The following is a 27,863-nucleotide window of genomic DNA, read 5'->3' as shown; positions in this document are numbered from 1 at the left end:
ATTTTAGTTTGATATTTTGTATCTCATAATTTCAATTATAATCTAGAAGAAGGAATCGTTAATCAGAGTCAGTTAATCAAGACATTACTCAATAGAGGCGATATTCAGCGGTAGAGTGTATTAACAGAAACGGATTACATCGAGCAATATTATGCTCGAGTATATAGAGGGACGATGATTGAACGGCCAAAGACAAATAACGTACATGTACACGTGTACCGTCCACTATGCACTATGTCCTACGCAAAGACGATATGTACAGGAAATTGTAATGTTACATAATATTGCATATCGTATAATATATTCATGTATGTAAATCCCTCTCTTATGACAGAAAATTATCGTATGATGAAAATGTAAGTCGGATGTGTGAACAGATCATCTTGATAAGATTAAAGACATGTATTATATATTTTGTCACACTATTACTAACATTTTTTTCAAAAGCGACTTTTTTCAAATGCGATTATATAGAGAGAAGACTTCCCGCTTTTAAATATAAAATTAAAATTTTAAAAAAGAATAATGCAATAAATAAATTTCTTTCTCATAAACTCAATCTCCTCAATCTTTCTTTCAAATATTTCTACGTGAAAGTATCTCTCTATAATGTTTCTAATATATAAATAATTCGAATATTTTTATATAGAACGTTATTGCTATCTATCATCCGTATTGAATTAGAATCACGTGTAATCCAGACGCAACAAAAAAAGAAATCCCAAAATCAAACGAGCCAACAGGTTAAAGTCAACAGTTTAAAGTCGCCGAAATAGAAAAAAGAAAAAAAAGAAAAGTCACGCAATGCGTCTCATCCTTTCCTTCTCATACGAAAAAGAAGCATCCTCGGGGGTCAGTTGACCGATTCTGATCCATGGTAGCGCACGCAGCATCCCTCCGGCGCTTTGAATCCGTGGACCATCTCGCGTGGGGGCCGCGAGCGTGCCGTCCGATTGGCCCACGTGAGCGTGCGAGCGAGAGCGACGGCGTCGTTGGCCGAACGGAGATGAGAAGGAAAACCGAGTGAAGGGGATGAAGGGGAAGGGACGGTGCACGCATCGGTGACGGCGCGGGGTGGGGAGGGCCCGTGATCGGAGAGGGACTTCGCGGCAGTTCGGATGCGCATCGTGCGAGGACGGTGTTTCAGTTAGCGGTGAGCCGCTGTCGAGATTAGGATCGTTTTATCGTCGGTTTCCGATTCACTCCCCTCGCTTTTCGCGCCATCCAAGGCTCCGTCCGTCGATCGTTCGTCGATTGTCCGGATTCGGACGAGACGCGTTTTCACAGCTCGAGGTCCGTTCGCGGCTCGCGCTCGTTGTGCGCCCGCGGAATTCTCTTCGAGTGAGAGGAACTCTTTCCCAAGTGGTGGCTCTTTCCGAAACGGTTTCCCTTGGACGGTAATCTAGTTTCAGTGTGTGGAACAGTGCGTTTATTATTTCGTGAGGATATATTATTAAATTCGTATATCGCGATTGTTATACGTTTACGAATACGTCTCGGCTAGTATCGATATAATGTGAATCGCTATGAGTGAGTGAAGAAATTTAAAGAGATAGAGAGAGAGAGAGAGAAAGAGAGAGACGGACGACACAGAAATTAAACGCGTTCCGGTTTCAACATGACGCGGAGCGTGGCCTAAGACCGATCACATTTCAGTCCCTCTTATCTCGGAGGGAAAAGTGAAGCAAGAGAGGTTAGAGCCCCACCAACTTCACACCGTACCCTCCGACAAGGAGTGTTCCCCGAACAAGGTTCGCCATCGGTGCGGAAACATGAGGGAGAAAGAACGAAGCTCGCGTTCCTTCCGGCCCATCCTCGCGACGATCCTGTTCGGCCAGTTGCTGCTCCTGCTGTCGCCGCAGCGGATCCACGGCGAGATCTACGCCAAGATGTTCTCCAGCCAGCAGAATCCCAGCGATCCGTGCTACGACGAGGACCGGCCACGGCGTTGCATACCCGACTTCGTGAACGCGGCTTTCGGCGCGACCGTAGAAGCGTCGTCCACGTGCGGCACCGGCGGGCCCACCCGCTACTGCGACGTCACCGACGAGTCCGGCGGCAACGCCGGCATCGGCCACTGTCACGTGTGCGATGACAGCACGCCCCGACGGCGCTTCCCCGCCAGTTACCTGACTGATCTCAACAATCCGAACAACGTTACCTGCTGGCGCAGCGAGCCGCTCGTCAGCTCGCAAAGCTTCTCGGCACCGCCCGACAACGTCACCCTCACTCTCTCGCTTGGCAAGAAGTACGAGCTGACGTATGTCAGTTTGCAGTTTTGCCCGCGCGCCGCCAAGCCGGACTCGATCGCGATCTATAAATCCATGGACTACGGTAAGACTTGGCAGCCGTTCCAGTTCTACTCTTCGCAGTGCCGCCGGGTCTACGGCAGACCGAATCGCGCCACCATTACCAAGTCCAACGAGCAGGAAGCACGGTGCACCGATAGTCACCGTTACACCGGCGGGGACGGCCTCGGCCCGGTCGGCAGGATCGCCTTCAGCACCCTGGAGGGCCGACCGTCCGCCGCCGACTTCGACAACTCGCCGGTGCTGCAGGACTGGGTAACCGCCACCGATATCCGCGTGGTCTTCAACCGGCTGCACATGCCGCAACAGCCGGATCAGGTGACATCGCGCAACGGCGCGGAGGACCACCACGTCGCGGCGATCGGTCTCGAGGAGTTGACGAAGCGGGAACGCGAGCGCGAGGAGCGTCTCAAGAATCAGAAGAACGCGATTCTGTCGCACGCGCAGCAGGAACCCCTGGTCACGGCGTTACCGTCGGTGCACCAGGTGCTCGCGCCCCAGGAGATGCAATCCAACGACGCGATCGATGCCGCGGTGCGGGACATGGGCTTCGTCCCGATCACCGTATCCACGACCACGACGCCGACGCCGGCCAGCAACGGCGCGGTGATAATGGTACCGGTCGGTCTAGGTCCAGCGACCATCACCATGGCCCACCATTACGCGGTCTCGGATTTCGCCGTGGGCGGCAGGTGCAAGTGCAACGGCCACGCGGCGCGCTGCATCCCCGGCAAGGACGGCGAGGTCGTCTGCGAGTGCAGGCACAACACCGCTGGCAGGGACTGCGAGCGGTGCCGGCCCTTCCACTTCGATCGGCCGTGGGCCAGGGCCACCGCCAGGGACGCCAACGAGTGTAAAGGTTCGTGGGACACGATCTCGATAATAACAGTAATTATACTTTACGCGCGTATCGATTGCAAGCGGATTTCATTCGGTTTACGATGATGAAGTTACGTAAAAGTTACGCGAATCGCTAAAATAGTATATAATAATACTTCTTAAATTATAATTTATATATCGATCATCTATATTGCAAAAAATCTTTCATCTTAAACACATTGTTATACTTTTTTCTTTATATCAAATTCAAATTCGATACGTTTTTTAATACGTCACTTAAATAGTTTATGCGAATAGAGCATATAATTTTGCAATAATATTAATATTCTTTTAATATTTTTTCATATATCTTAATTTAGCTTAATCGAACAATTGAAAGATCGAACGATTAATGAAACGGATCTCAAAAATCATGCAATATATTATCGATACAGATAAAAAAATTTTTCGATAAAAGATTTGATTAGACAACTTGATTCTATTTTTCGATATTACAGGTATTTTGACAAATATTATAAAATTGCTTCGAATTGAATGTTGACGATATAAATGCCATCGTGAATCAAATGACAATGCGATGACGAGATATCTTTATAATATTATTCTTGTTGCCAAACCAAATGGAAATGAAAAATAATATTTTCGCTTTATACTCATAAATTACTTATTATACATTAAAATGCATGCGAGTGATTTCTCGTCACGTAATTAGAATTAGGCTTCAATTATAGACGCGCTCAAATACCGTCCATTATTCAAACTGCGAGAGATACAATCGTAATTTGATTTCGTGGCGTAGCATGGGCTTGTGCGATCGGGAGAATGCATTTTCGAAGCTCTTGCGAGTAGAGTTACATAAGTTTTGTGATAGTCGCGTATATTGTGTGGTCGGAGGGATAGCGAAAGCAGAGTCGAATTACGAAGATATATACAATATATGCAAACGAATACTACGAGAATAATTGATAGGTTTATCGATGATTTTTTTTGTCATATGATTTCGTGAACGAGTTGATCGTAAGATTATTGTTACGAGACATTATTATTGTTATGAGAAAATTAGGGAGCGCATAATATTAATAACCCAGAAAATATACTCGATAAAATATTTCACATATATATTAAATTAACATATCGACATTTGTAACATAAATTCTGTTGGGGATACAATAATTTCATCGTAATAATTAATTCGAAATAATTTACGATACTTTTTTCAAATATAAAGTTCGATGCAATCGTTTTTAATATCAAAGATATTTCGATACGGAGTTAGATCGACGATATGGCTGATCCGATGGGGAGTCGCCATATGCGATGCTGTAGCAAGCTAAACATCTGGACGCTGTTTACGAATGCAAAATTAAATGGACGTAGATGCAGCTAGGCTTTGAGGCTGGCTAATCCTTTGTAACTTCCGGACAACGTATTACTTTTCACCGTAGCGGAAAGGGAGAGGGGAGATGCGATGCATATTAAACAGTTATCTATCACTTTACGATAGTAGGGTAAATTTAACTAATTGTTTTTTTTTTCTGATCGACAGAAAGTTTCGTTCTATCTTCATTAAATATAATTCATCGTTATTTTTCTTTAATTTTGTCCCGCAAAAAGTGTGATCTTTTGAAAAATAAAACTTGCATTTGTATAAATTTTATTTCATTAGTTAAAAGATATATATTAGATTTATATAAAATGAGTGCCAATATAAGTGGAATTTTATAATTTTATACTTTGTACGGTAAACGTGATAAAATTCCGTTATACGATCTCTCTCTCTCTCTCTCTCTCTCTCTCTCTCTCCGTTTATCCCTATAAATCTGCATCTTGGCTCTTTGTCGACGTAAGCAGGCGCATCAATTCGCGCTTTTTCCTTTCTTGTTCATTCCATGCGAATGAACGAGATGCTCTTACCGATTCGACGCGAATTTCGGGGGCTACGACAATAATCTCGTGTCACCGATGAGACTCTCCAGGAACGTCGGTTGTATCCAGCGTCCGTTATTCGATGCTATATTTATTGAATCTGTGGGATCAGGGATCCATCGTGGGGTGCGCATTCGGGTCTTTCGAGAAGTAAAAAATAAACATTGAGAAGACTCGCTCGATTCCGCGTCCCTTCTTGTCTACTACCCCTCCGGTGTCTCTCCCATTCCTCTCTTTCTCTTTCGTATTCCCTGTCTCGCATCTCTCTTCCGAACGATCCCGGGGTTAGACCGCGCTCTTTCGGGGCTGGTCCCCTTAATTCGAAGCGGCGAGGCGTTGCCCTCGAAGTCTCTCGTATCGCGGAGGCCGCGTAGCCGAAATCAAAAACGTCGGAGGGTAAAACCACTCTCTAAAATCGTTTCGAATCGATAAGGGACGAACGCCATCAGAGAGAGATTCTCGCGCGAGGGCCGCGCGGCGGCGAAAAATGTAATCGGATTTAATTGGATCGGTGATTGCGAGAGGACACCCTTGTTTATTTTTAGGAGCTATGGAGCCGAGAGCGCGCGACCGAGAAATGGAAGTCGCTCTCGAATGCGGTTCGAGAGCCACGCGATTTTCGCTCTTATCGGCGAGCTCGGCGTTCGATTTTTTTTTTTCCCCCCCACGAAAACCCTGAATTTTAATCCGTATTGGCGATTTTAACGGTGCTCCTCGTACGCAGTTACGCGAGATACTAGCTGCCCGAGTGTCATTGATTTCGAAACAAAAGTCCAGAATGGGATGCGACATCCACTTGCGAATATTTCACAACGCTTTCTGATTTTTGAATTTGTTCCATAAATTTAAAACAAAGAATTAATATAGCGACGAATAGCAAAAGAATAATTTTTAATCGACACGATATTCAAGAAATATAATTTATAGCATTGACCATATATATCTGGAATATCCATTTCCTTCATTGGACATCATAAAATAAAAAGAATAATCACTGTCGTTGTGTAAAATCAAAACAATCGGGAACCTATTTTTTTAAGAACAAATAGGAAGAGAGAATATATCACAATGCTGATTTAAACGAGTAAATGTCAGCGCGAATATTTGATCTGTACACAACGACGCGCCACTTGTATTAATTAAATAATAGACTCACAGCGAACCGTAACTAACGTTCTCTGTGAACAGTTAACGCAATGTTTTCAGCAATTGGAAATCGCGAACAGAATGGAGAGGCAGTCAAGCGGCGGGACGATTGTCGATTATTCCGATTAAAAAACACGTCGAGATAATTAATTAATTTACGCGACGAGCCGTCGAATGCGAGATGCGAAAAATTGGCCGTCGCAAATGATAATATCGCGATCGGGCGGCAAATGATGAAACCTTTTCAAATCGATCGATCGGTCCTTCGTATCGAATCGATCAGGATTGTGCGATCGATCATCCGTGAGCAGATTGTCCCGCGCGTGGAACATCCGTGCACGCGTGTCCGACCGCGATTGTCACACCGGAATCGTTTCTCCTTCATACCGTACCGTTTCTCTCGCCCTTCTTCGCTCCATTTCGATATTGCGCTTTCACGCGCGTAGATAATCGTCGGCCGATTTTCCCGCTCCGGGAGGGACGAGAGCAGATAATCGCTTGGAAAATATTTTTGATTCGGTTAAATTAAGTTAGATTTAAATTACATTTTGAATCTAATTAAATAATGCGGGATTATATATTTTCCTTTTCGGTATGTTTGCAAAGAAAGTTTCATAAATATGCTCCCAAACGTGTTTGCAGATGGAAGGCATATCGATTGCCTATATTTGCATAAATACGGAAACTCAGTTGCCCGCCCGGGTAATTAACCGATGTTAAATAGAAATCGAATCAATGTTTCTCATGCACTGCTTGTATGAAGATGTATAACATTTATATACCGGTGTATATTAAATCCAGTTCAGCCTGTTTATACGCGAATAAAATTTATTTTCCAATGGAGTTACATGAATATTACATCGATTAATATCGTAAATTATGCATCGGATATAAATAAATTTTTTTAAATATATATCAACGTTAACAGGTTTATTTATAACAAGTTTATAAATTATTTAGAAAATTATGAGTCATTTATTTATTTAATACAAGTTATGAAATCTGTTTTAGACGAATATATACTTTATATATATATATATATATATATATATATATATATATATATAAAAATATATTATTTATAATTTTATATTTATAATAGCATCGTACAATGCTAATGTCACTGACATTATTCTCTAGATTCTCATGAAAGTGCTAAGATTAATCTATCAAATAAATAAAATAATTGCCAGACTTTTATCGACACCCGAAATTTCGATCCGACATATCTCTGCGCGAGAAGCATTTGCATCTCCCCTGTAAAATCTAGGATAATCGCGCGCGAAACATTTCCCCCTCGTATCAACGCCGATACGTGCATACGCGTGTGCATGCGTGCGGAACGTCAACCGCGCGATAAATAGAAACCATTTCGCGTTTCGTACGATGGCGCGTTACGTTCGAAGAAACGTCGCCATTAATTATCGCGGTTAATTAATTTCAGACACGGGAGAAATTGCGCGCGATCGAGCGCCAAATCGGGATCACGATCAGAGCCGCTCCTGCTCCCCCTTTCGCTCCCAGGGAGTCGGTTATCTTCGATTGACTCGTTTCGTTATATCGGGGAAAAGAAAGAGCAGGACGCTACCTATTAATTAATACGTGCCGCGCGAGCCAGGTAATTTCTGTTCGAGCAAAATTGCGCAAAACGGCACATACTTGGCGAACCGTCCGTCGCTTCGTATATTCTCGGAAACGTTGATGACCAATCACGGATAATCTAATCGTCTGGTTTCTTAATTCACATTGATCGAAATGATGTAAATCGTATATATTTTTTATATATACATAATAGAGAAAAATTAAAATGCTTGAAATTTTTTAGAAGAAAATAATAAATTATAATTTTTACTTTTTATATTATTTCTAAAATATATTTCTAAGATATATTCTTTAATGAAAATAATTTTAAAAAATGGCGAGAGAGAGAGAAATAAAATGAGATAAGTGAAACTTTTACAAGAAACAAATTATATAAACGTAAAATTATTTTTAGAAACAAAATTGCAATGATGTTGCACACTTAACGATTCTTTATAATATGTTCGTGGAAATTTTAACGAGAGTAATTTCACGAGTGGGTGTAATTGGCAATGGAATAAGGATAATTGAAACCGAGACCGGTGATCGTGGAGGCGATTACGCAACAACAACGTTTCGATTAAAGAAGCTTCTCGGTTTGATGATCGTTTATCGATCGTGGCTATAAAGCGTCTGGAGAATTACGGTGATTAATTGTCTTTTCGATTCTTGACGAAAGGAATAAGGTTGCATGCTCGCGTTCACGCTATTCTCTTGGAATTATAAAATACAATTTCGCGATTGCGGCACTTTTATAACAGCTGCGAAGAGCGTTAATAAAATATACTTTAACGGCCGCGCGTGCGTCTCCCTATGTCCAACTCGGCACTTCATTACATCGATCGTTTCACCGACAACCCCGCGTAGAACAAACACGACGGAAGAAACGATAGCTTTAGCTGCGTACGAGCTTATGAAAAAGATTGACACTCGTCTATAGTCGCCTTTGTGATAAATCCGCCTATAATAAATAATTCTCTCATTATATATTCTCGCGCATACAGAGTTCCCTCGCAGAAAATCGATTTTTGGGAAAGATACTACGTAGCTATATATATCCAAGAATTTTTGATAAAGTAAAATTTAATGATAATCTAAATTATTTTATGATGCTCATGTAATTTGATAACATTGTAGAGTAAAATGAGAGAAGAGAACCTCTTTAAATAATTTCCATATCTTCATAAATCTTTATATATTGGAAGAAAAATGTAATTTTTCCATGCATTGCGTGAGATATATAAAAACTATTTTTAAAAAATATTTTATATTACGTTTATCGCGCGCGAGAATAATGTTTTTTTTTTTTTTTTTTTTTTTTTTTTTTTTTTTTTTTTTAACGAGGAATGCGAGTGGATAATTATACTACAAACGAACAGACTTGTCGGTATTTAATGATCGAAAAACTTTAAATTACGAGAGAGCAAGTTAACGTTGGTCAGTTAATTAATTTATGCGTGGAAGAATCGGAATAACGAGCTTCTTTCTTTGAGATTCTAAAAGCTTTTATATCCACAACTAACCGTATGCCGACGATACTTGACTCTCTGATATATCGATCGTTCCTTCCGCGCGGCGACTGCTCATATATACGGTATCTCGGAAGTTCGATACCCCTCGATTTCCCGAAACTTTAATACTAAAAGTCGAGCAAAACTAATTAGCACGCATATAGCATAATAAATTACTAATAAATTTCGCTGATAATAGCGTTTATAATAGCTAGCAACCTTTCTCACTATATACACGTACGTGCCCGCGATGCTAACGTGACGTTAACTTAAATACAGAACGGGGAACGGCGAGTGTGGGTCGTACGTATAGGTGTGTGCATACCGGCCGGTTTCTCTCCGCTAACATGAGACCCTCTCGCTCTCTCGAGGCGCGGCGTTAATTTGACGCGGCGTGTCGCGGCGCCCGTTTACCGCAATGAGTTATGTTCTCGGGGGCACGTTTATACGACTCGTGCGCGCAGTTACACGCACGGGTGCTGGGGCCCCCGCCGTTCTCCCTATCCCCCCTCTTTCTTTCTTTCGCCCTTATCCCTCTTTCTCTCTCATCCCTATTCCTCCCGCGCGAACTCCCGCGACATTAAGACCGACCTCGATGGCGATTTTACGGCGTTTTTTGCGATGTCAGGTACCCCACCTCTTATGGCGTATTGTACGCGTATGTGGGAGTTTGCCGTGCGTTTAGGACGGTGCGTTTATTCGCGTCACCGTGCTCTTGCGGCCGGGGGAAAGCGATACGGGCGGATATTCCTGCGGAATGTCGCGCGAAGTCCATATAAAGGACGATTACGGGGATTTATGGCGTTTCTTGCGCCTCTTATTCGCTCGCAAATTAAAGGATACGACGATGCTTATAGTAGAATGTTAACGGTTTAAATACAAGAATGATATAAGTGAGATGAATTATGAAATAATTCGACGCGGACTTTCGCGTTAGATATTAATGACGAGAGCGATCAAAAGTAATGCACATATTTTTTTTTATCTCTCTTATTCGATCGATAAAAAGATTTGTTAAATATCAATATACGTGCACAATGTATTGCATACTTTATTCTTAACAACAAATAATATTGAATTAATTTTTTATTTAAATTTACGACCTGTTTTTCATGATATATCTATCTTTTCTCACTGATTTACAAAAATACGCCCGAAATAATCGACGAATTAATGAAATAAATAATTAAATTTGATTCGATCGTCTCTAGTATCTTTAATATTAAGCGTAAGATGCAATTTTCCGCATCGATCCTAATCTCATCGCGATCACGTCAAGGAGACGCGAAAAGAGTTCTCTCGCTTCGTTCCGCAGGAGAATTGGGTCCGGAGAGAAGCAGGGGAGCCCGCGTGGGTGGGCCCGTTGACATTCGTCGCGCTCTTTCTCGCGGGGAAGTTATGCGAATTTGTTCCGCGCGCGGAGGTACTCGACGATTTTATTACGGGGATCTCCTTCTCCAATTAAGCGGTCGCTATGGTGATGGCCGTCGACGAGTGCGCGTTGCGGCCAACGCACGGATAGCGCCGGGGCTCGAAGCGAAAAAGACAAGGGGATGAAGGGGATCCTCCCCTTCTGCGGCTCCTTCATACCGCGGACTCTCGAAAAAGAGAACGAGCGAGAAAGGAAGAGGGGGGTGGGATGAGGGGCGAAGGGAGATTTAGTCTAGGAGATAAAGTGGATAATGCGAGATTACAAAACAGGTCGCTGCTGCCGCCTGCAGCCAGTCAGCGTTTCCGCCTTTGTATATTTTCCTACTAATTGCATCGTGAATCTTCTCGATCCGCGTCAGCTGCTCCGTCACGTCGCGATCCTCACAGGGTGAAAAAATGTCGGTAGATGTTTCGTATAGTGTGAAGTTTTTTTTTTCTCTCTTTTCTTAGTAAGGGAGAATATATACAAACAATATCGTGCTTCTACATACTTTTTTTTATCTAAGGCCGTTTTCTTTTCGAGACCTTTTCCTTTTCCGTCCGAAAGCGCCATAAAGTGTCAAAGGGACTTAACTGATCAAATATGCCGTTTACGAAATGCTCTCTTTCTTTCTCTCTTTTAACGCTATTAAAACGATCCTTCAAACAAACGAAGCAAACGACATTTTTGCGCCTGTTCGGGTTTCTCGGCATTTCTCGAGAGCAAGAAGCTCGAAAAGCACGATCTCTCGAATAGCAGACGAAGAGGTGGTTCTTTCCCGTTGCGGAAACGATAATCCACGTCGCAAAATCCACTTACACCGGAAGGGACAGGAGGAGGAGAAAAAGAAGATGCTCTCCTCGAGAGCGAAGTGAGGTCGAGAATGTAAAAATGTAAAGAGCCTGCGAGCGAGATGAAAGAGAGAAAGAGAGTGAGAGAGAGAGAGAGAGAGAGAGGCAGAACGATAGGAAAAGTAAACGGGACAGATCATAGGCGGAGGAAGAGAGCGGGGGGACTGGGGAGATGACTGCAGATGGAGGGAATTAAATTACGTTTTAATTTCGCGGCCATTTCGCAGCGCGCGTCGCGCGATACAGCAAATATATCCGGTGCAATTTACATTTTAAATTGGAGACTTCTTGCGCGGAGGCTCAAGAAGTCCGTTGTCGGCGTCGACATTAAGCTGTACAAAAAGCATCCCCGCGGCTGCGAGACGGGATTTGTACGAAAAATCGGGATCCACGCAGTCGCGTCGAGTGTCACAAACGTGATGATCGAAAGCATCGTTTTGCAGCGGAATTGCTGCAGATAATCGTTAACTGAAAATGATATTTTCTGTATATATTTTTATACTATTTATATATCAAAATTACTTGCAATTCTGTTTCACTGCATCTATCTGTTCTCTCTTAATTTTGTTCCTGTATATTATGATACGAATAATTTTGCGAATATGCTAATAATCTTGATAATGAAACATATTCCACATCTGTTTAAAAATTCACATACGGAAAGATAATTACTTCATCCTGGCATAGGGCCGAAAATATTTTCCAAAAACGGATTAAGCACAATTTTCACAATTGCTCCCATGTACTACGAGCTTCATTAAGCGACTGCACTCTACATTTTAATCCTCGATTTCTGAAAGTCCCTCGTGGCGACTGTGTTCAAGCGTTACCAAGGCTCTCTCGTCTCCCCGTACGGTGCTGCGCCGAATTCAACGTGATAGATCGTTTTCGCTCTTCGACGCCTCTTTTTTTCGCCGAGGTACATCGAATTCTCGAGGACGGCCGAGCCTTGTTTCGAATAGCCGCCGTGTTCCTCCTTCATCTCCTCCTCGATCGGTCGACCACTCTTTCCTCTACCTTCCCTCTCGTCCATTATTGTTCCCCCCGCGGCGCGAAGACGTGTTCCGCATGAATGGAAGTCCTCCGCGAGGATCGCGAAATGAATGAGTTCCCTCCTGTATAAGATGCAACCAGTATCTCGATACTTGGAAAGCACGAAAATTTTGATTTACACAATATCTCGAAATATTTATTGGAGGCATTTTTTAAAATGACCCGAAAATCTTTCAAATCTTATTTTATCAAATTTAAATAAAATACTGATTATTTAACATATTATTTTTGTAGCGAGACACTCTTTTTTCACAATTATTTAAAATGAGAAAAAGATTTTTTTTTTTTTTTTTTTTTTTTTTTTTTTTTTTACATCTATTTCTGACCTCTTCCAATTTTGTAAATTTATAAACTTTGTTGATATCAAGTGTAGTTTGATTATTTTTTTATTTCATTTTTTAGATTTTATTTTTAAAAAGAAAGATGAAAAAATTGAACTATACTTTATTGGATCGTATGATGCATTTACTCTAATATGGGGTATCGCCAAGCGTATTGGTCGTCGCAGACAACGTGTCTGCGAGATTCTCAGAAGGAATTCTGACCGACTCCACTCTGTCCCGTAGTCGCCGGCGATCGTTTATACACCCGCGCAAACATGGACGCGCGTGTGCGTGTGCCGACGGCGGCAGCCAAGAGAAAACGAAGGAAGGGAAGCCTGTCGCTTCTGTGGAAGCGTACGCCGGCCTCGCGGATGCACGGATAATTGCCGAAAATATGGATGCCGTGCTTATATTACCGATGTAATTTATCGAGTTATTATGGGCGCGATAAATTGGAGTTGTCTCGGTAGCAACTGCTTGTTGTTTGTTGTAACGTTTCAAGGAATACCTGATAAAATGTGGAACATTGTATTATAACTTGTGGGATCAGAAATAGAGAGTCGCAGCTACTTTGCAAATTCACGATTAAATCCGGTTACATTAATTAGTGAGAAAATGAAAAGAATCGATGATATTTTATTTTATACAGTTATCGAGTTTAAAATTGTCGAATTTCTATTTATTGTATAATAATTTCTATTGAGGAGAAAAAAAAAGAAGAACAAAATTGATACTAATAAAATTTTAATTTGACATCTTACGTTCAAATATTTAACGTAAAGATAAAGAATTTTATATAAAATAAATTGATTTTTTCAGATTCGAGAATAATCGTTTCTAAATTTAACGAAAAATTGAATCAATTCAACTTTTTCTATACATTTTCCTCGGCAAAATTGTAACATTGACATTGAAACAATGTTTGAACATTGAACATATGTCACATTTATCTTTTATTTCGCGCATTGTAGTTGTTGGAAACGTAAAGCACGAGGTCACCAGTTGCGCCAAATCGTGAACGGGGCGAAGGCGGCAATCGCGGTGTTCTCGTACTTACTTGGACGCGTTACACGTACGCGAAATACGACGGCCAAGATTTACGGGCCCGCGTTGCCCTCCGGTGGAAACGTAACGCGTGTCCGACGCGCGACGCACGTCCACTTCCCTTTCACGTGTCTTGGCCTCGGATCTAAATTACGCGGCAGCGGTCATCTCACGAATAGACGCGCGACGAGGAGAGATCGGATTTCCTGGCGCGTTTTGGGCGGAAGACGGTAACGCTATAAAAATCCAACTTCGTTAAATTGCGATGTGTATTTGCGCAACGTGCAACCCCTAGCTTGTTTAATGCGTAAAACACGTGCGAAGAGACACACGATTATCAGACACAATCTATTAATTATTAAATTTTCTTTAAAACGAGAAAGGATCCAACTGCGATATTTTTCAGACTATTATATTTTTTTAATTGTATTCTTTTCTCCGATGAAGAACTCTCGCGGAGAAATTTTAATGCGAGATCGATCTATAAAAGCTGCATCGCACGTACGCGATATTTTGGATCACGCGATCATTAAAACTACGATGGGTATCGTAAAAGTCTCCACGCGGAGGCCGTCCCCGAGGGGAGGCTCGGCATTGACGATTAGAGTGGTGATAAATAAGGCCCGTTTAAACTCTTCACCGTAGATATAGAGGCAAACTTCGATAAACTGTTTTACTTTTTGGCACCGTACAAAAAATATACGACCGTGACATTTACTAGCGGGGCTTAACTTTGCGCCACTTGCGTTTCTTTTATCGCGTATGCAAACGTGAGATATGGTCGCACTTTGGGTAAAGTGTTGCATAAATATTTGATGTATCGCGCGAAATCCGGAAAGAAAGAAGTATCATAAATACGACAAGCGATATTGCGTGAGATTTCCGGCGACTCGCTAACTTATAAAACAATAGGAATAATTAATTCAATATGTTTCTTCTTTTTTCACGATAAGTAAAATTTACATCTCTTATCGAAATAAAAATAAGAATATTAACTGTTTAATTTAAAATGGCATAAACACTGTTTTTAAAAAAATTGTATATACTATTAAATTAATATACAAATTATAATTTTTAAATATTAATAAAATAATATACAATTTTATAATTATATATTCTAGATATAAATAATATTCATAATTACATATATTGGTGAAATGTAAAGAGAGGTTAAATATTAATTTCGATTTCTACCGCATATTTATTCCATGAAATTTCGATAATTCCCTAAACTCTAACGATTTACGAAAATTTCACGAGGCACGTCTGCGAGAAATACCTAGAGATTGCAAGTCATATGAACGGCAGACAGGAAACTCGGATAAATTAGGATAATGGTTGCAGTGCCGTTCGAAGTCGGCGAAAATATAAAATGCACGCGTAAATCAAATCGCAGAGAACAAGGGTCGACGTAACGAACCGTACTCGCGTTAGAACGCACAGACTCCGTCATTATGCTCCAGAACCGCCTGATCATCGGGGAGTTCTAACGTATCTCCTAACGGTATCGTAAATTAGCCGCGTGTTATAAGCGAGCCCGAACCCGCGCATAATTGCGGCTCCGAAAGACTCTGGCACAATGCGTCGCATTTTTCACCACCTTGACGTAAATCCGCGATATTTATTATTCAGATCGTGCTACCCTTCAAGATATTTCTTAAGTGCTAAGAATGTATTGTCTAAAAGTTTGAGAATTTTATCTCGTAAATACTTAATGATAAAAAAACACTGTGTTATAGTGTTTTGGAAAGCTCTCAAGATGGGTTACAAGAATATGTAATAAAAAATATAGTATTCCATTGAAAAAATTAAATGTGACCTTCGTGTAATCTTCAAATAACTCTTCAAGGTCAAACAAATGGTATCGTCTTATGGCCCCTTCGAAACCATGCGACTTTTGTTCTAAACACGTTTTTGTCCGATGCGTATTTTTCAAGAAAAACAAGCGGTCCGGGATTTTTCGAACATACTGTATATTCCGGGAAATTAAAATATATTTCAATATGGTCAATATGGTGATGTGAATATCGATATTAAAATCTTTTTCGGAAATATTTTTCTTTCGTCGATTGAGAGCTTCGAGAGCGTAAGTGCATTATACGCACGCACGTATGATAAATAAATTCACGAATTGCTATGCGATTTATCCGTTCTCGTTTGCATGAACGTACGCCTAGCATTCCGAATCACCATATCTTGCACATTGTTGTTGCGTAACTGTTGTTCCGCTATTACGGAACCTCCCACTGTCGTGAATTTCGAGAATGTACATGCGAAACGCACGCCATGTATGCGTATCGGTTTGAAATTGGAGCACCGTCCGTGGGATCGTGTGTCAGTTATCTCGTTGAATTTTTATCAAAAAGCGAATGTATTGTAGCTATATAATGAACGGGCTTTCAGAAAGGCGAAAAGTAGTAATTTAACATCTTAAAGTTTGCTTCAAATTTAATTATAAGCTTACGCAAGATTAGAGAGTGTTAAGACAGTTAATTATGCGTAAGATATAAAGTTTCGTACATGTATATATATATATATATATATATATATATATATATATATATATATATATATGTATACATATATGTATACGATGTATCGAGGATTTACAAAGTGTTCTTAAAAATAATCAGCGATATTTATCAGACATCTTAAGCTATGAAAGTTAAGAAGAATTGAATCACATATTTTAAGTCCTCTTTATCAATGTAAAGCGTTCTCTCGTTGACGAAAAATTCTTACAAGAATCCTTAAAAGGCATACTTTCTGCAATTTTTCTTATTCCTTATATTATTCAAGATCATCTTCTCCATCTTATCGCTGATCCTTAAATAACGAAGCTCTTAATCTCTCAAGTTGTTCGTGTCTATAATTTTACAGTACCATTTCATCTTTCATTACATGTTCCTTCTCAAGATCGCATTTCGGGGCTCATCGTACGCGACGAGAAAAGAGATCGACGCATTGCGTGTCGACGGAAGAATCCGGTCACACCTCGCTCCGTGTGAGATCGGTCGTAAGTTCACACTCGAGATCCAAGCAGCAGCAGCAGCTCGCTCAGCGAGAGCACGAGTACAGCGAATACCTACCTACTCGTATGCGAGGCTCGTATCGCGCGTGCGCGCGCGCGCGTCCACGGGGATATATAAATATAAATCCGAGAGCTGCCACGCGGTCTGCCGTGAAGCGAGGCGGACTCGTCGCCGTCGCCGCGCTGTCCGCCTCTCATCTCGCCGCGCATCCTCCCGTCCGTCGTACCCGGTGGACGCATTTCTCCGTCGCGCAGGTGCTTCCGCGATCTCCGGGTATTCTCGGTTCGGATATTCGTGGTCCGCGCCTTCTGCATCCCGCGACGATCTCAAAAGATGCCGCGATGGGTATTTATATAAAAGATAATATGTATTATCTCGTGAAAAAAATATATATCACTGATTTCTAGATAAATTGAATTATATGATATTTATGTATGAGAAAGAGAGAATGCGATATCGTGGTGTGATTAATCGTGAGCGGTTGAAAATGATCATAATATGCAAATCGGTGAAAAAATATTACCAATAGTAGCAATTTATTTATATGGATTTATTATTTTATCGTAAACTGTATTTAAAAAATTAACTTAATAATTGCTTAAGAAATGTATTTTTCATGATTTCGTAATGTTCACATCGAGTTAGATTGATTAAGTTACGAAAGATGAGTTGAATATAAAGAATAATAAACTGAAAGTTGAAAAAAGTGAAGAGAAAATTATAAGTAAAATTGTCATATCTAAATAAATGTTAATAGAACATAAATATTTTTGAATTACTTTCCTATCTTAAGATTTTTGATTTTAAACTCTGCTCCCACAACGCTTAATAATAATAAAAAAGGAGAGAGCACGAGGGGGTAAACTTAAACTTTATAAAGTCCGCTAATCTCATTGCATCCTTAATGATAGATAAAATATAAAATGCAAAATCTTGCTATCATAGATGCAAGCAGGAAATAATACTCTTTATTTTTTTTTATTGAGAAAAATTCTCCGGGGCTGGCAGAAAATGATTTAATCTTAGAGTTCATACAAGTCACGTCGTCTCGTTTCGCAGCCGATGCCAAGTCTTTGCCAACATCAACAACAACAACAACAACAATAACGAGCCTTTCTGCGGTTGATGGAGAAAGAGAGAGAGAGAGAGAAAGAGAGAGAAAGGGAGAGAGAGTAAAAGGAATCTTTTCGGTCGTCCCGAAATAAACTGCGACCGCACACTCGCGTTTGTTTGCGACCGCGCACACTCGCTTGCTCGACTCGATTTATTCTCTCGCTCTTTATCGCGGCGAGAGAATCTCTCTTTTCCTTTGTTTTATTTTGGCGCGCCTCAACCCTTTCGTTTGACAGAAATTTTAGCAATCAGTGGTAGCCGCACGCAGATAAGACCAAACCATATATCGCTCAGGCATTCGTAATTTTATTCTTGCGCAAACTAATGACAGTCAAATAAAAACACTTCGCCCGAGAATCTGTTTCTAAGATTAAGTTTCGCGAATCATATGAATAAGGCGATCAAAATCACTGAAAATGACAAGCTGCGATTAATTTGCCGGCTCAAAAGTCAAGAAAATCTTTTTTGTTTATTTGTGTTCAAGAAATGTGACATATGGAGAATTCTTGGCGGACCAGAGAGCAGAAATTAAAGTGTGATCTCGTTAAAAAGAACTTTGCGCGAGCTGTTGGTCAAAATTTATTCTTTTCACTTGCTTGTACCAAAAACTACGCGCCCGTCGACTCTATTGTCCTTTCGTACAGAACGGGACGCTGTCGCGGACGACTTCATAAAATCGTAAAATGAATTATTACAGCCTCGGGAGTTACTCCCTTATATGAGTTTTACAAACTTGTATAATGGGATAGTTACGCGCTTCTGAAAAGAGATTTATGACCGTGCACTTTTGTAAGAGAGATTTTTATTTATTTTCTTTTAATTAGGTTTTTTTTTTTTTTTTTTAGGGTGTCGTGTTTACTTCTCAAGAGTAAAAGGGATATATAATAATCAAACTTTTTTCTCTGTTATGATTCAGATTACATTCTATTCTACTGGTTGTTTTGCAGAACTATTATAAATATAATAAATTAATATTACAAAATATTTATGTTTTGTACTTATAAAGTTTAATTACAATTTACAATTATGATCATATATTTAGGAATTCAATTGTCTAAATATTTTGACAATTTAATTTTATATCCTGGACATACATATTTATATAACATATATCATATACAATATATATAATTAGATGTGATGTTCTTATATAGTTCTAGGATGTTGGCTTATTAAATTGATCTTCAAAAAGTAAGATGTACGAAATTTTCTTTTCGAAAAGTAAAAAGATTTTACAATATTTCTACAGCAGTTTAAATAAAGTCTTCAAAAAGCACAGTACGAAAATTACTGTATGGAGAATTCGAGAGAATTCCGTATCGAATGTATTCATCTGTACCATCTTTTAGAAGAGAGACGCTCAGCTTCCGTTACGATTTCGCGTGGTCAAAAAACGAGAAGAACGTCCGCGAAACCAGTCGCAGGATCGACGAGGTCGCCGGCGCCTTTGGCCAGGATACCCTTAAATGGCCCCGCCGTTGGCATCGCCTTTTAGAATCCGTCCGGCGAAACTCGTCTTGTCGCTTTCCTCTTAGGTACTTTTGCCATGTTTATCGGCTCCTCCTCCAACACTTTGTATCCTTCGCGGAGTAACTCTTTGTCATTTAAACTAAATTTTTGTTGGCACAATGAAGAAATCTTTATCAACCGCAAACGTGTAATGTAAAATTAATATTTTATATATTGAATCTTTTTAAATATTCAAGTGACGTTCTATTTAAAACTCGTGTAAGAATATTAGATATTACGATGACGTTACATCCTGTTTTAATGAGACGACTGAATCATTTATCACGCTGAATCGTTTATTAGGTTGTTGAAAAAAAAAAAAAAAAAAATGTGTAATGGAACGTTTTTAATTTTTATTACAATTAATATAATCAGATTATAATATCGAACGCACGATCTAAATTGTTGCGGCTAATTTTATACTCCGGCATAAAGAATTAAACAGACGACAAGCTAGAACGACGAATTAATTACCCGAGAATGAATAGATTAGAACAGCGATGATGGGGACAACCGAGAAGCTATTTATTATAAGTGTCCGCTCGCATTGATGTCCATGCCAACGCATTAAATTAAAGATGCCTATAAATACACATGAGAGTATACACGACCGTGTTCCTAGCGTGCGTGTTTCACCGTTGTTTCATTTTCCCTCTTGACACTCCAATCTCGGTGCTTCGTTGCGCGAAATACAAATTCATCTCGCCAGAACCAGAAACATCTCGCGAAACGACGTCAGAGGAGCTCGACGGGATTTGCGCGCGCTATCATATTTTCCACCGCGTCCGATCAAATCTCTCCAACGAGAAGGATGTGGAGAAGGGCAAGTACAACCTCCTCTACATCTCTTTTGCCGTAAAAATGCGAATACTCCGTAAATCTCCGGCGTTTCGCCGTATTGTTTGTCGAGATTCTCTCATTCAATTTTCTCGCTTTCACCTCTCTTTTCGGAAATATCGTTTCCTTCGTCGACTGTCCTCTTTGCTTTAGTCTCTCTCTCTCTCTATTTCTCTCTTTCTACCACTCCGTCTTCATCTATCGTCCGCGACTATCCCTCCGGCTGCGATCTCGGACAATCTCGGCGAATAAACTCGCGCCGCTCTCTCCCTACTTACCGTCTTCTTCCTTCCACGTACCCGGTGTCCCGTTCGGCGATGATTGCGACGTCGAAATTAACTGCCGGGCCAGGTGGCCCGTAATGGAGTCGAGGAATTAGAGCTCTCCGGACCGGACGCACGGAGCGTTGCCACGTTATTATCGGGCATCTCCGTAAAATGACGGCGATTCAGTCGCGGAAACGCGTCGCGGAATCGCACACCCGGGGAACGCCCGGCGGGAACGATTATTATAGACGCACCCTTGTCCGCCCCCGTTACCCGCCGTTGATTATTCTCGGCGGCCGAGATCCGCTTACAAGATAGCGCCCCTAAATGGCTCGTAACCTCCGAATCAAACGGGATCAATGACTGTTGTGTCGGCATCGTTGGCCGATTGCGGTTACGCCTTGCGTTTCTCGAATATACAATTCGTTAACCAGTTATTTCATTACTTTTTTCTTACACTCGCTTGACAACATTTTTCAATGTCTTCATTGCAATATTTAAAACGTCACGTACCTATTGGAAAAAAAATTTATCGAATCTAAAAGCTTAATTTTTATCTTGTAATTTTTATTTTATTACGATTCCTTTCTGTGAAAAGACGAACGTGATTTTCCGAAAGTTGCTTTTGGCTCTTACATATTTTTTCTATCTAACTATGGTAATAAATCACAGCTGCTTTTCTACCTAAATTCGAGTATAAATTTGACACTATACACGCTCAACCTTCAGCGACGAAGGATCTTCAAGCTTTCCCAAACTTGCGGACCATCCGTTTTGAACCCTTCTCGTTTTTCATCTCGTGAAATATATCTCTCGCTCGCGAACCCGGCTCAATCTCACAGTTTCCCGCAGCTTCGGATTGTATACATGGCGGATACACAAACGCACACATGCATTGTTTCATATACGATGCGACACTCGTGATAGATAAAGTGCTACGAGTCTAATCTTTAGAAATCACTGCGGCTCGTAAACATCCGTCAATTCTCCCTACGTGGGAGTAAACGAATTCGACAAGGACCCTAGGAGGGGCACAGCTCTCTTTAGGTACAGTTCGCCTCTTATCTAAATGGGCAACGTTTATCGGTCCCGGCCTGTTGTCCTCGTCGCGGCTCAGCTGGCGCACACACACACACACACACACACACACACACACACACACGGCGATTTCCGATATTTTCTATCGAGATACACGTCACGTGGCTTATCTCTCCGACGCGTAATCGATTCTCGTGCGACCTGCAGCGGAAATAATGTATACAGCCTGTAGTTAATTAGAAAATTTTTGGCTTTACATTTTAATGTGGATGGATGATGTCAGATTGACTCATTAAAGAGTTATGCTACGAGTTCCTTGCTACATGTGTGCTGGCGGATTTTCAACTCTTCAGCGCGTATTTAAGTGCTACAGCCGTTTGATTCTCGTTTTGCTTTGGCGCCGATCGTAAGATTCGCGTTAGACAAATAAAATACGGAACAGGATTAGCGCATTTAGCGGGAAACGTGGCGTTAAATAGAGATGAGAATATGGAAATTCGTCGCGACACTACATCTGTAAGTTCCCTCGATTCTTTATTTTTTTATTTTATTTTATTTCTTGCATTTAATAGTATAATAAAAATAATGAAAAAATATAAATAAAATTATATCAGCTAATTCTTTATTATTGCAATTCTTTTTATCTGTAAGAAATTAATAAAGGAAGAAAGATAGATTATTAGAATTATATAAATGCTCCGTGTTGAAGAATTAAAACATTTCAAGAAACTACATTGTTACTATCATTTATTACGCGAAGAAGATAAAACTGTTCTTACTTATATTACCATTGTTCTCGGAGAACTTTATGCGCGATAAAAAAGCAATATTTTGTCATAAACTTGGCGTAATTTTCTTCGAAACATTCTACGTTGCGCGATAAGAAGAAAGGTGAGTGCGGCGTAAACTTATCTCAAGAGAAGCTTCTTTGGTCGTAAAACATATTTGTTGGGACATATGCAATCGTAGAATACGCGTGAAACAGCTACTTTTACACTTTTCACGTAACAAATTTTCCTTAATTATATAGAAGCAAACAGAACGACATGTATTACTTTTTTATACTTTATCTTAAAATATGAAAAAGTCTAGAAATGATATATGTATATAGCACAAAAATAATATTTTACTATTTTATATTTATATTACTTTAATATGGTAATACAATATTCTAAATGTTTATATGGCGCGATGTCGTAATAGAATTCCTGATTTTATAGCATCTAAGGTGCCATAAGTTGTTCTAGTAGTCTAAAACGCAATGTAACAAATATCGGTGCGTACATTAATATACCGTTTTTATGTTTGCAATAAAATTAGAAATGCGCGTGTTTCTCTCAACAAGTCTTTCACCGCGTATAAATCAATCTTTTGCCTCAATCGTTATCCCAGTAGTTCGGATCTCGAAACTGGTGAGAGAGTAAATTTTGCAGCGTATCTCGATAATCGTACATCATAAAGCGAGTTCGGGCTTATCCTCGCTCTGCTGGGACGGTCTCTCGGCTATTAGAAGCGATTTCAATATCGCTGTCTGAAACGAGTTATCGTATCGTTATGCGGCGGAGAATCTCGCGATCTCGTTGGACCGCGCTATCCAAAAAGGAAGAACGAGACGTTATAAAAGAGCTACCGATCGGAATTGATTCTAATAAATTATTTTCTATCAATTAAGAGCTCTAATCGTGTGCGAAGATTTCTATCTCCGCCTGCGATCGCGTTGCACGACGAAAAGCAAAACGAATTGCCGTCTGTAAGAGATATTGGCAAACGCATTTCTGCCTCTATGCCGATTCAGCGTTAATTAGCTTTTGTCGATTAAACACAAGATTGCGTCACATTATTTTTTTGATCGCTATACATATATTCGAATCATTTCTCTATCTCAGTACCAACGATATTAATTTAAAATTACAAAGTCTATTAGCATCTTTAAATGTGTGCATTGAAATCAAATAACAAAAAAGATCGAATGAGAATAAGTTTTTAGTTTATAAATATTTGTTACATAAATATTTATGGATAAAGAAAAAAATTGAGAAGGTAATATCTGATATTATTATATATTTCTATTAAAAAATTAGATTGTCTAAAAATATATATAATTTAAATTAGACTCATCACAGTTTCCGCTTTTATATATAATAAGGATATTTTAAGTAAAATGTGTGCGATGCTACAAACCCCGTACGTTTTACACCGTATATATGTACGGGAATATCTACGGGAATTGCACCTTGCACATAAAAGGTTAACACCTCCTACCCGTTACCTCGAGAATCAGATCGTGTCGCTCGCGTATCGAACGGTCTCGGCGAATCCGCGTAATTGGATCTCGATCCACGTAATGCCTGGAATCGCCTCGAGGAGATGAGGCGAGATGCTGGGGGATTTGTTGGTGTCTTTATCTGGACCATCGTGTGATAATCGCTATTCGGTGCGAAGCGAACGCCGACTTCGATCGGGAAAGTATTGTCGATGTAACAGCAAACTATGAAAACAAACCGGAATCATTAAAAAAATCTGGTAATTACTTTTTAAAATAAATCTAGATCTGTTTTTAATCGAGATTATTTAAAATTTATCTTCTTTAAAATAAACATATATATTTTTTATAATATTAATAAAAATATTTATTTTATATATTCCTTTTAAAAATTTATATCTAGATATATGTAAACAATTTCTTAAGAATTAAATGTAGAGTTTCTTGAAAATGTAATAATAAACCAAATGAATTATTATAATATATTATATTAAAAGAATATTATAATAAAAATATCCTGAAAATCTTGACGTCACGTTTTCATTGGTGCATGAAAAGGTTTAAAATTAAGATCGCCAGTTGCGTTAGGACACCCTGTACATGTACTCCTCGGTCAATAGAATGCCGACGATCGTTTTTCTACGACGACGAGGGGATCAAGGCGTATACGTGAGGTTGTTTCACGATCGAATACGTGACGCGGTCAAAGTTTCGTCCGCCGTCGAGTGAATCTCAGGTGGAAGGTGTCGGCGCATATCCGAGCTATTAGCACAGCGGGTAGCACGTGGTCGCGCTATCACTTTTGCACTCTATCCGTTGGATAACCCGATTTCTTCTCGCCCGCGACGAATTAACTCGTGAATGTTCGCGCGCAGATAAACAATTGCGTTCTTTTTACTCGGCGTGCGTACGAAGCGTTGTCCTAGGACTCTCTATCTGTACAGTGTTATTATCGAGACTCTCTAAAATGTATAGAAAATTTAGCGAGATATTTTTTCAAGTCGAATTTTGCGAGACGATTCGATTGATATCTCGCATAAAGATATTCGTTCCCGGAGATTACGAGAAAGAATACTTGCTGATTAGTCGATTGATCGAGACGAGCGGCAATTAAAATGGACCACCGCGCCGGTTCGAAATCTAACACGACTCGACTATATTAATCACGTGCGCGCCAACTAATTCTCGGCGTCGATATTAATCTCCAACGAAACAGACCCTCTTTTCGTTTTTCTTGCCTTGTTGTTCTCTTTGTTCGCGCCCTAGACCGTGTAGATTGATGACTACCGAATTCGGGTTTCGATCGGTCAGCAAGCTGTACCATCGTCTCTACATGGTGTCATAATCGTCTTTCGCGAGAGGCGGAGATGAATGATCGCGAGGATTAGTGATCCTCTTGGGAGGGACATTGCTTCCACGCGAGTCTATTTTTCTCTTCGCTTTAAGCTCACTCGAGCTTTGCTAACCGGCGATAGCGGATTTAAGTATGCGAACATGAGAAATGGCTCGCACGTTGTGTCGGCTTTCTATAATGCCGAGGTCACAATATAATTATTAACGAAAGTTAAAGTTACGCTATGTATGGAATTATTAGAACGTATCTTTTCAGAGTAATACTGGAATATTATTATATTATTTGAGTGATTTTTTTTTATTTAACATTGTGATGCAATCATAGTTATTTTAGCAATAAACGCATTTGACGAATAGTGAAAATAATTTAGATAACATATACATGATTATATTATAAAAATATTTGACATTACTAGACAATGAGATATAATAATTATGTGCAAAACGTTTGAAAATAAATAAAATTAAATTAAAAGAAATTGAGTAATATGTATGTTACATAAATATAGTTATACGGTTTTTTACATGCTAAAGAAAAGATGCGAAATATAAAAGTTTTGAAAGATACGTATCGGTTTTCTTTAGTTTCCCGATATAGTAATTGCAACAAAACTTTTAAATTTTGTACAAAGTTTCTAATATTTTTAATGATACGATTGTTTGTGAGTGTTTTAAAGAAATGCAGTTTCGCTCGTAAAGGAAAGTCCATTCGATTGTACTGAGTTTTAATGTGAAAACGAATGGAGACGACCGTTTTGTTCGGTCAACGAAGTTCGTATGGGATCGGAAGTAAACGGCATAGGAAGAAAATACTAACAAAAAGAAACGGCTACGCCGAAATAACTAGAAAAGTTCGCGGTCCAATGAGTTCTTATGTCAAAGTATTGCTAGAGTCCTGACCAAAGATATTACCCGTGCAATCCAAGTCTTTCTATATCATAAAAGGTGAACGCGCTCTCCTTTTTCCAAAATGCTGCTTAACATAAGTTTTCAACTTTCTGGATAATTTAAGTCAATTCGAGGAAATTTTTTGTCCAAGGGAATATACCGAAGGAATAAATAAACACAGCTAAGACGCTTTAAATAATTTGCATAATTATCGCGATATTAATGCGAGTAAAAAAAAAAGTTTATAGGTAATTCTAAAGATTACTTATTATAAACACAGAAGATAATTTGTTGATATTAATATTTTCCTCTATTTCGAGAAGAAAAAAAATTATTTTTTAATATGGCCTTAAATCTAAATTTTACAGATACATCTCACTTTTATAGAAAATAAAAAGAAATATTAGTTTCAAAGAGAGTAGGCAGTCAAGGTATCGACAATCAATATGCGGCTCAGGATTTCGAAGCGAATAATCGTTCGCGCGTGGATTTCCTTTAAAGTTTGGAAACGCGATCAATCGAACTCAAAAGGATTTGAAGAAAAAAAATGATCGATCCTTTTTCATCCGGTAAACTAGGCTCGTGCAAGGCCAAATGGAGATCACGCGCGGAATGGCACGGAGTACAGGGAGGAGGAAATGGGAGAAAAGAAAAAGGAGGCACCGTCGGGTAACTAGGAAACTTGCAAACTCTCTCCGCGCCGCCACGAAATCTCTTACTTACAGCTGAAGGCTTTACGTTTTCTGGCCGACGAAAAATAACTTTTAGCGTGGAACGACGTAGCGGGAGGAAAGACAAACCATCCGGCGGAAACGGAATGGGTATCGAGGAGGGATCTTTCACGGGGACTCCCTCGCTCTCGGGACTCGCGCCAAGGAGTTTCGAGTTCGCGAAGTCGTAGCTCGTTTCGGAGTTTGGGAGGTAAGGAGGAGAAAAGGGGTTCGGCGGATCGGTAAGCCGACGAAATAAGGGATATCTTTTTGCAAGAAAATAATTGGCTAAACGGTGCATTTAATTATCGATAGTATAAAGAAATTTTTTTTCGTATTCGGGAAAAAGAAATATATATCTCCGAGTATAAATAGCGATATTGAAGTATTTTGTATATATTAGATTTAAATTGTAAAGATCTTTTGGAAAATAAAACGTAAGCAAGTAAGAGCGAACCTGATATAATTTGGTCAATACCAGAAAAAAAATTATTTTTCACACGAGTTTCTTTATTCTCATTTGTCTGAAATATATAAAATAGAAGAAAGTTTTTTTTCTATAATCGATAGCAAACATGTGTGGCGATGGAGAAGTACATGTTTTGAATTTTCTTGAATCTTTTATATCTCGAGTAGACTTTTTTCTACGCGATAACTACTGATAATAAAATAAAGAAATATCCGAAATCATAAGTAGTTAACAATCGACTCATTCTCACAATTTTAAGCGGTTATAAATAAAAAGAAAATAATTGGATACAAAAGTAGGAACCGCGGTATGCGCGGCTTTGCGAGTCGTGCGAGATGGATTAATGCATTCTGCTTCACGATAATTCGCACAGATGGTCTCTGCGGAGTG

General features: G+C 39.8%; 1 protein-coding gene and 1 long non-coding RNA gene across 2 annotated transcripts in view; one reads left to right on the top strand and one right to left on the bottom strand.

Moving 5' to 3' along the window:
- Positions 1 to 1,117: 1,117 nt before the first annotated feature.
- Positions 1,118 to 27,863, top strand: part of LOC138933168 (netrin-1) — a 169,699-nt gene continuing 142,953 nt past the window's right edge. The window contains exon 1 of the mRNA XM_070295715.1: positions 1,118 to 3,168. Within this exon, the coding sequence (XP_070151816.1) occupies positions 1,773 to 3,168 (1,396 nt within the window). The 5' untranslated portion in view covers positions 1,118 to 1,772. The remainder of the gene's footprint in view (positions 3,169 to 27,863) is intronic.
- Positions 23,923 to 27,863, bottom strand: part of LOC138933169 (uncharacterized) — a 151,888-nt gene continuing 147,947 nt past the window's right edge. Inside the window, exon 4 of the long non-coding RNA XR_011446933.1 lies at positions 23,923 to 24,278. This is a non-coding gene — a long non-coding RNA (uncharacterized lncRNA). The remainder of the gene's footprint in view (positions 24,279 to 27,863) is intronic.

This window comes from Polyergus mexicanus, unplaced genomic scaffold (assembly GCF_030449975.1).
Source record: "Polyergus mexicanus isolate NDT 795.1 unplaced genomic scaffold, iyPolMexi1.0 SCAF_5, whole genome shotgun sequence".
NCBI lineage: Eukaryota > Metazoa > Arthropoda > Insecta > Hymenoptera > Formicidae > Polyergus > Polyergus mexicanus.
Note: the sequence above shows the minus strand (reverse complement) of the source record. Positions and strands in the feature narration are given on the sequence as shown.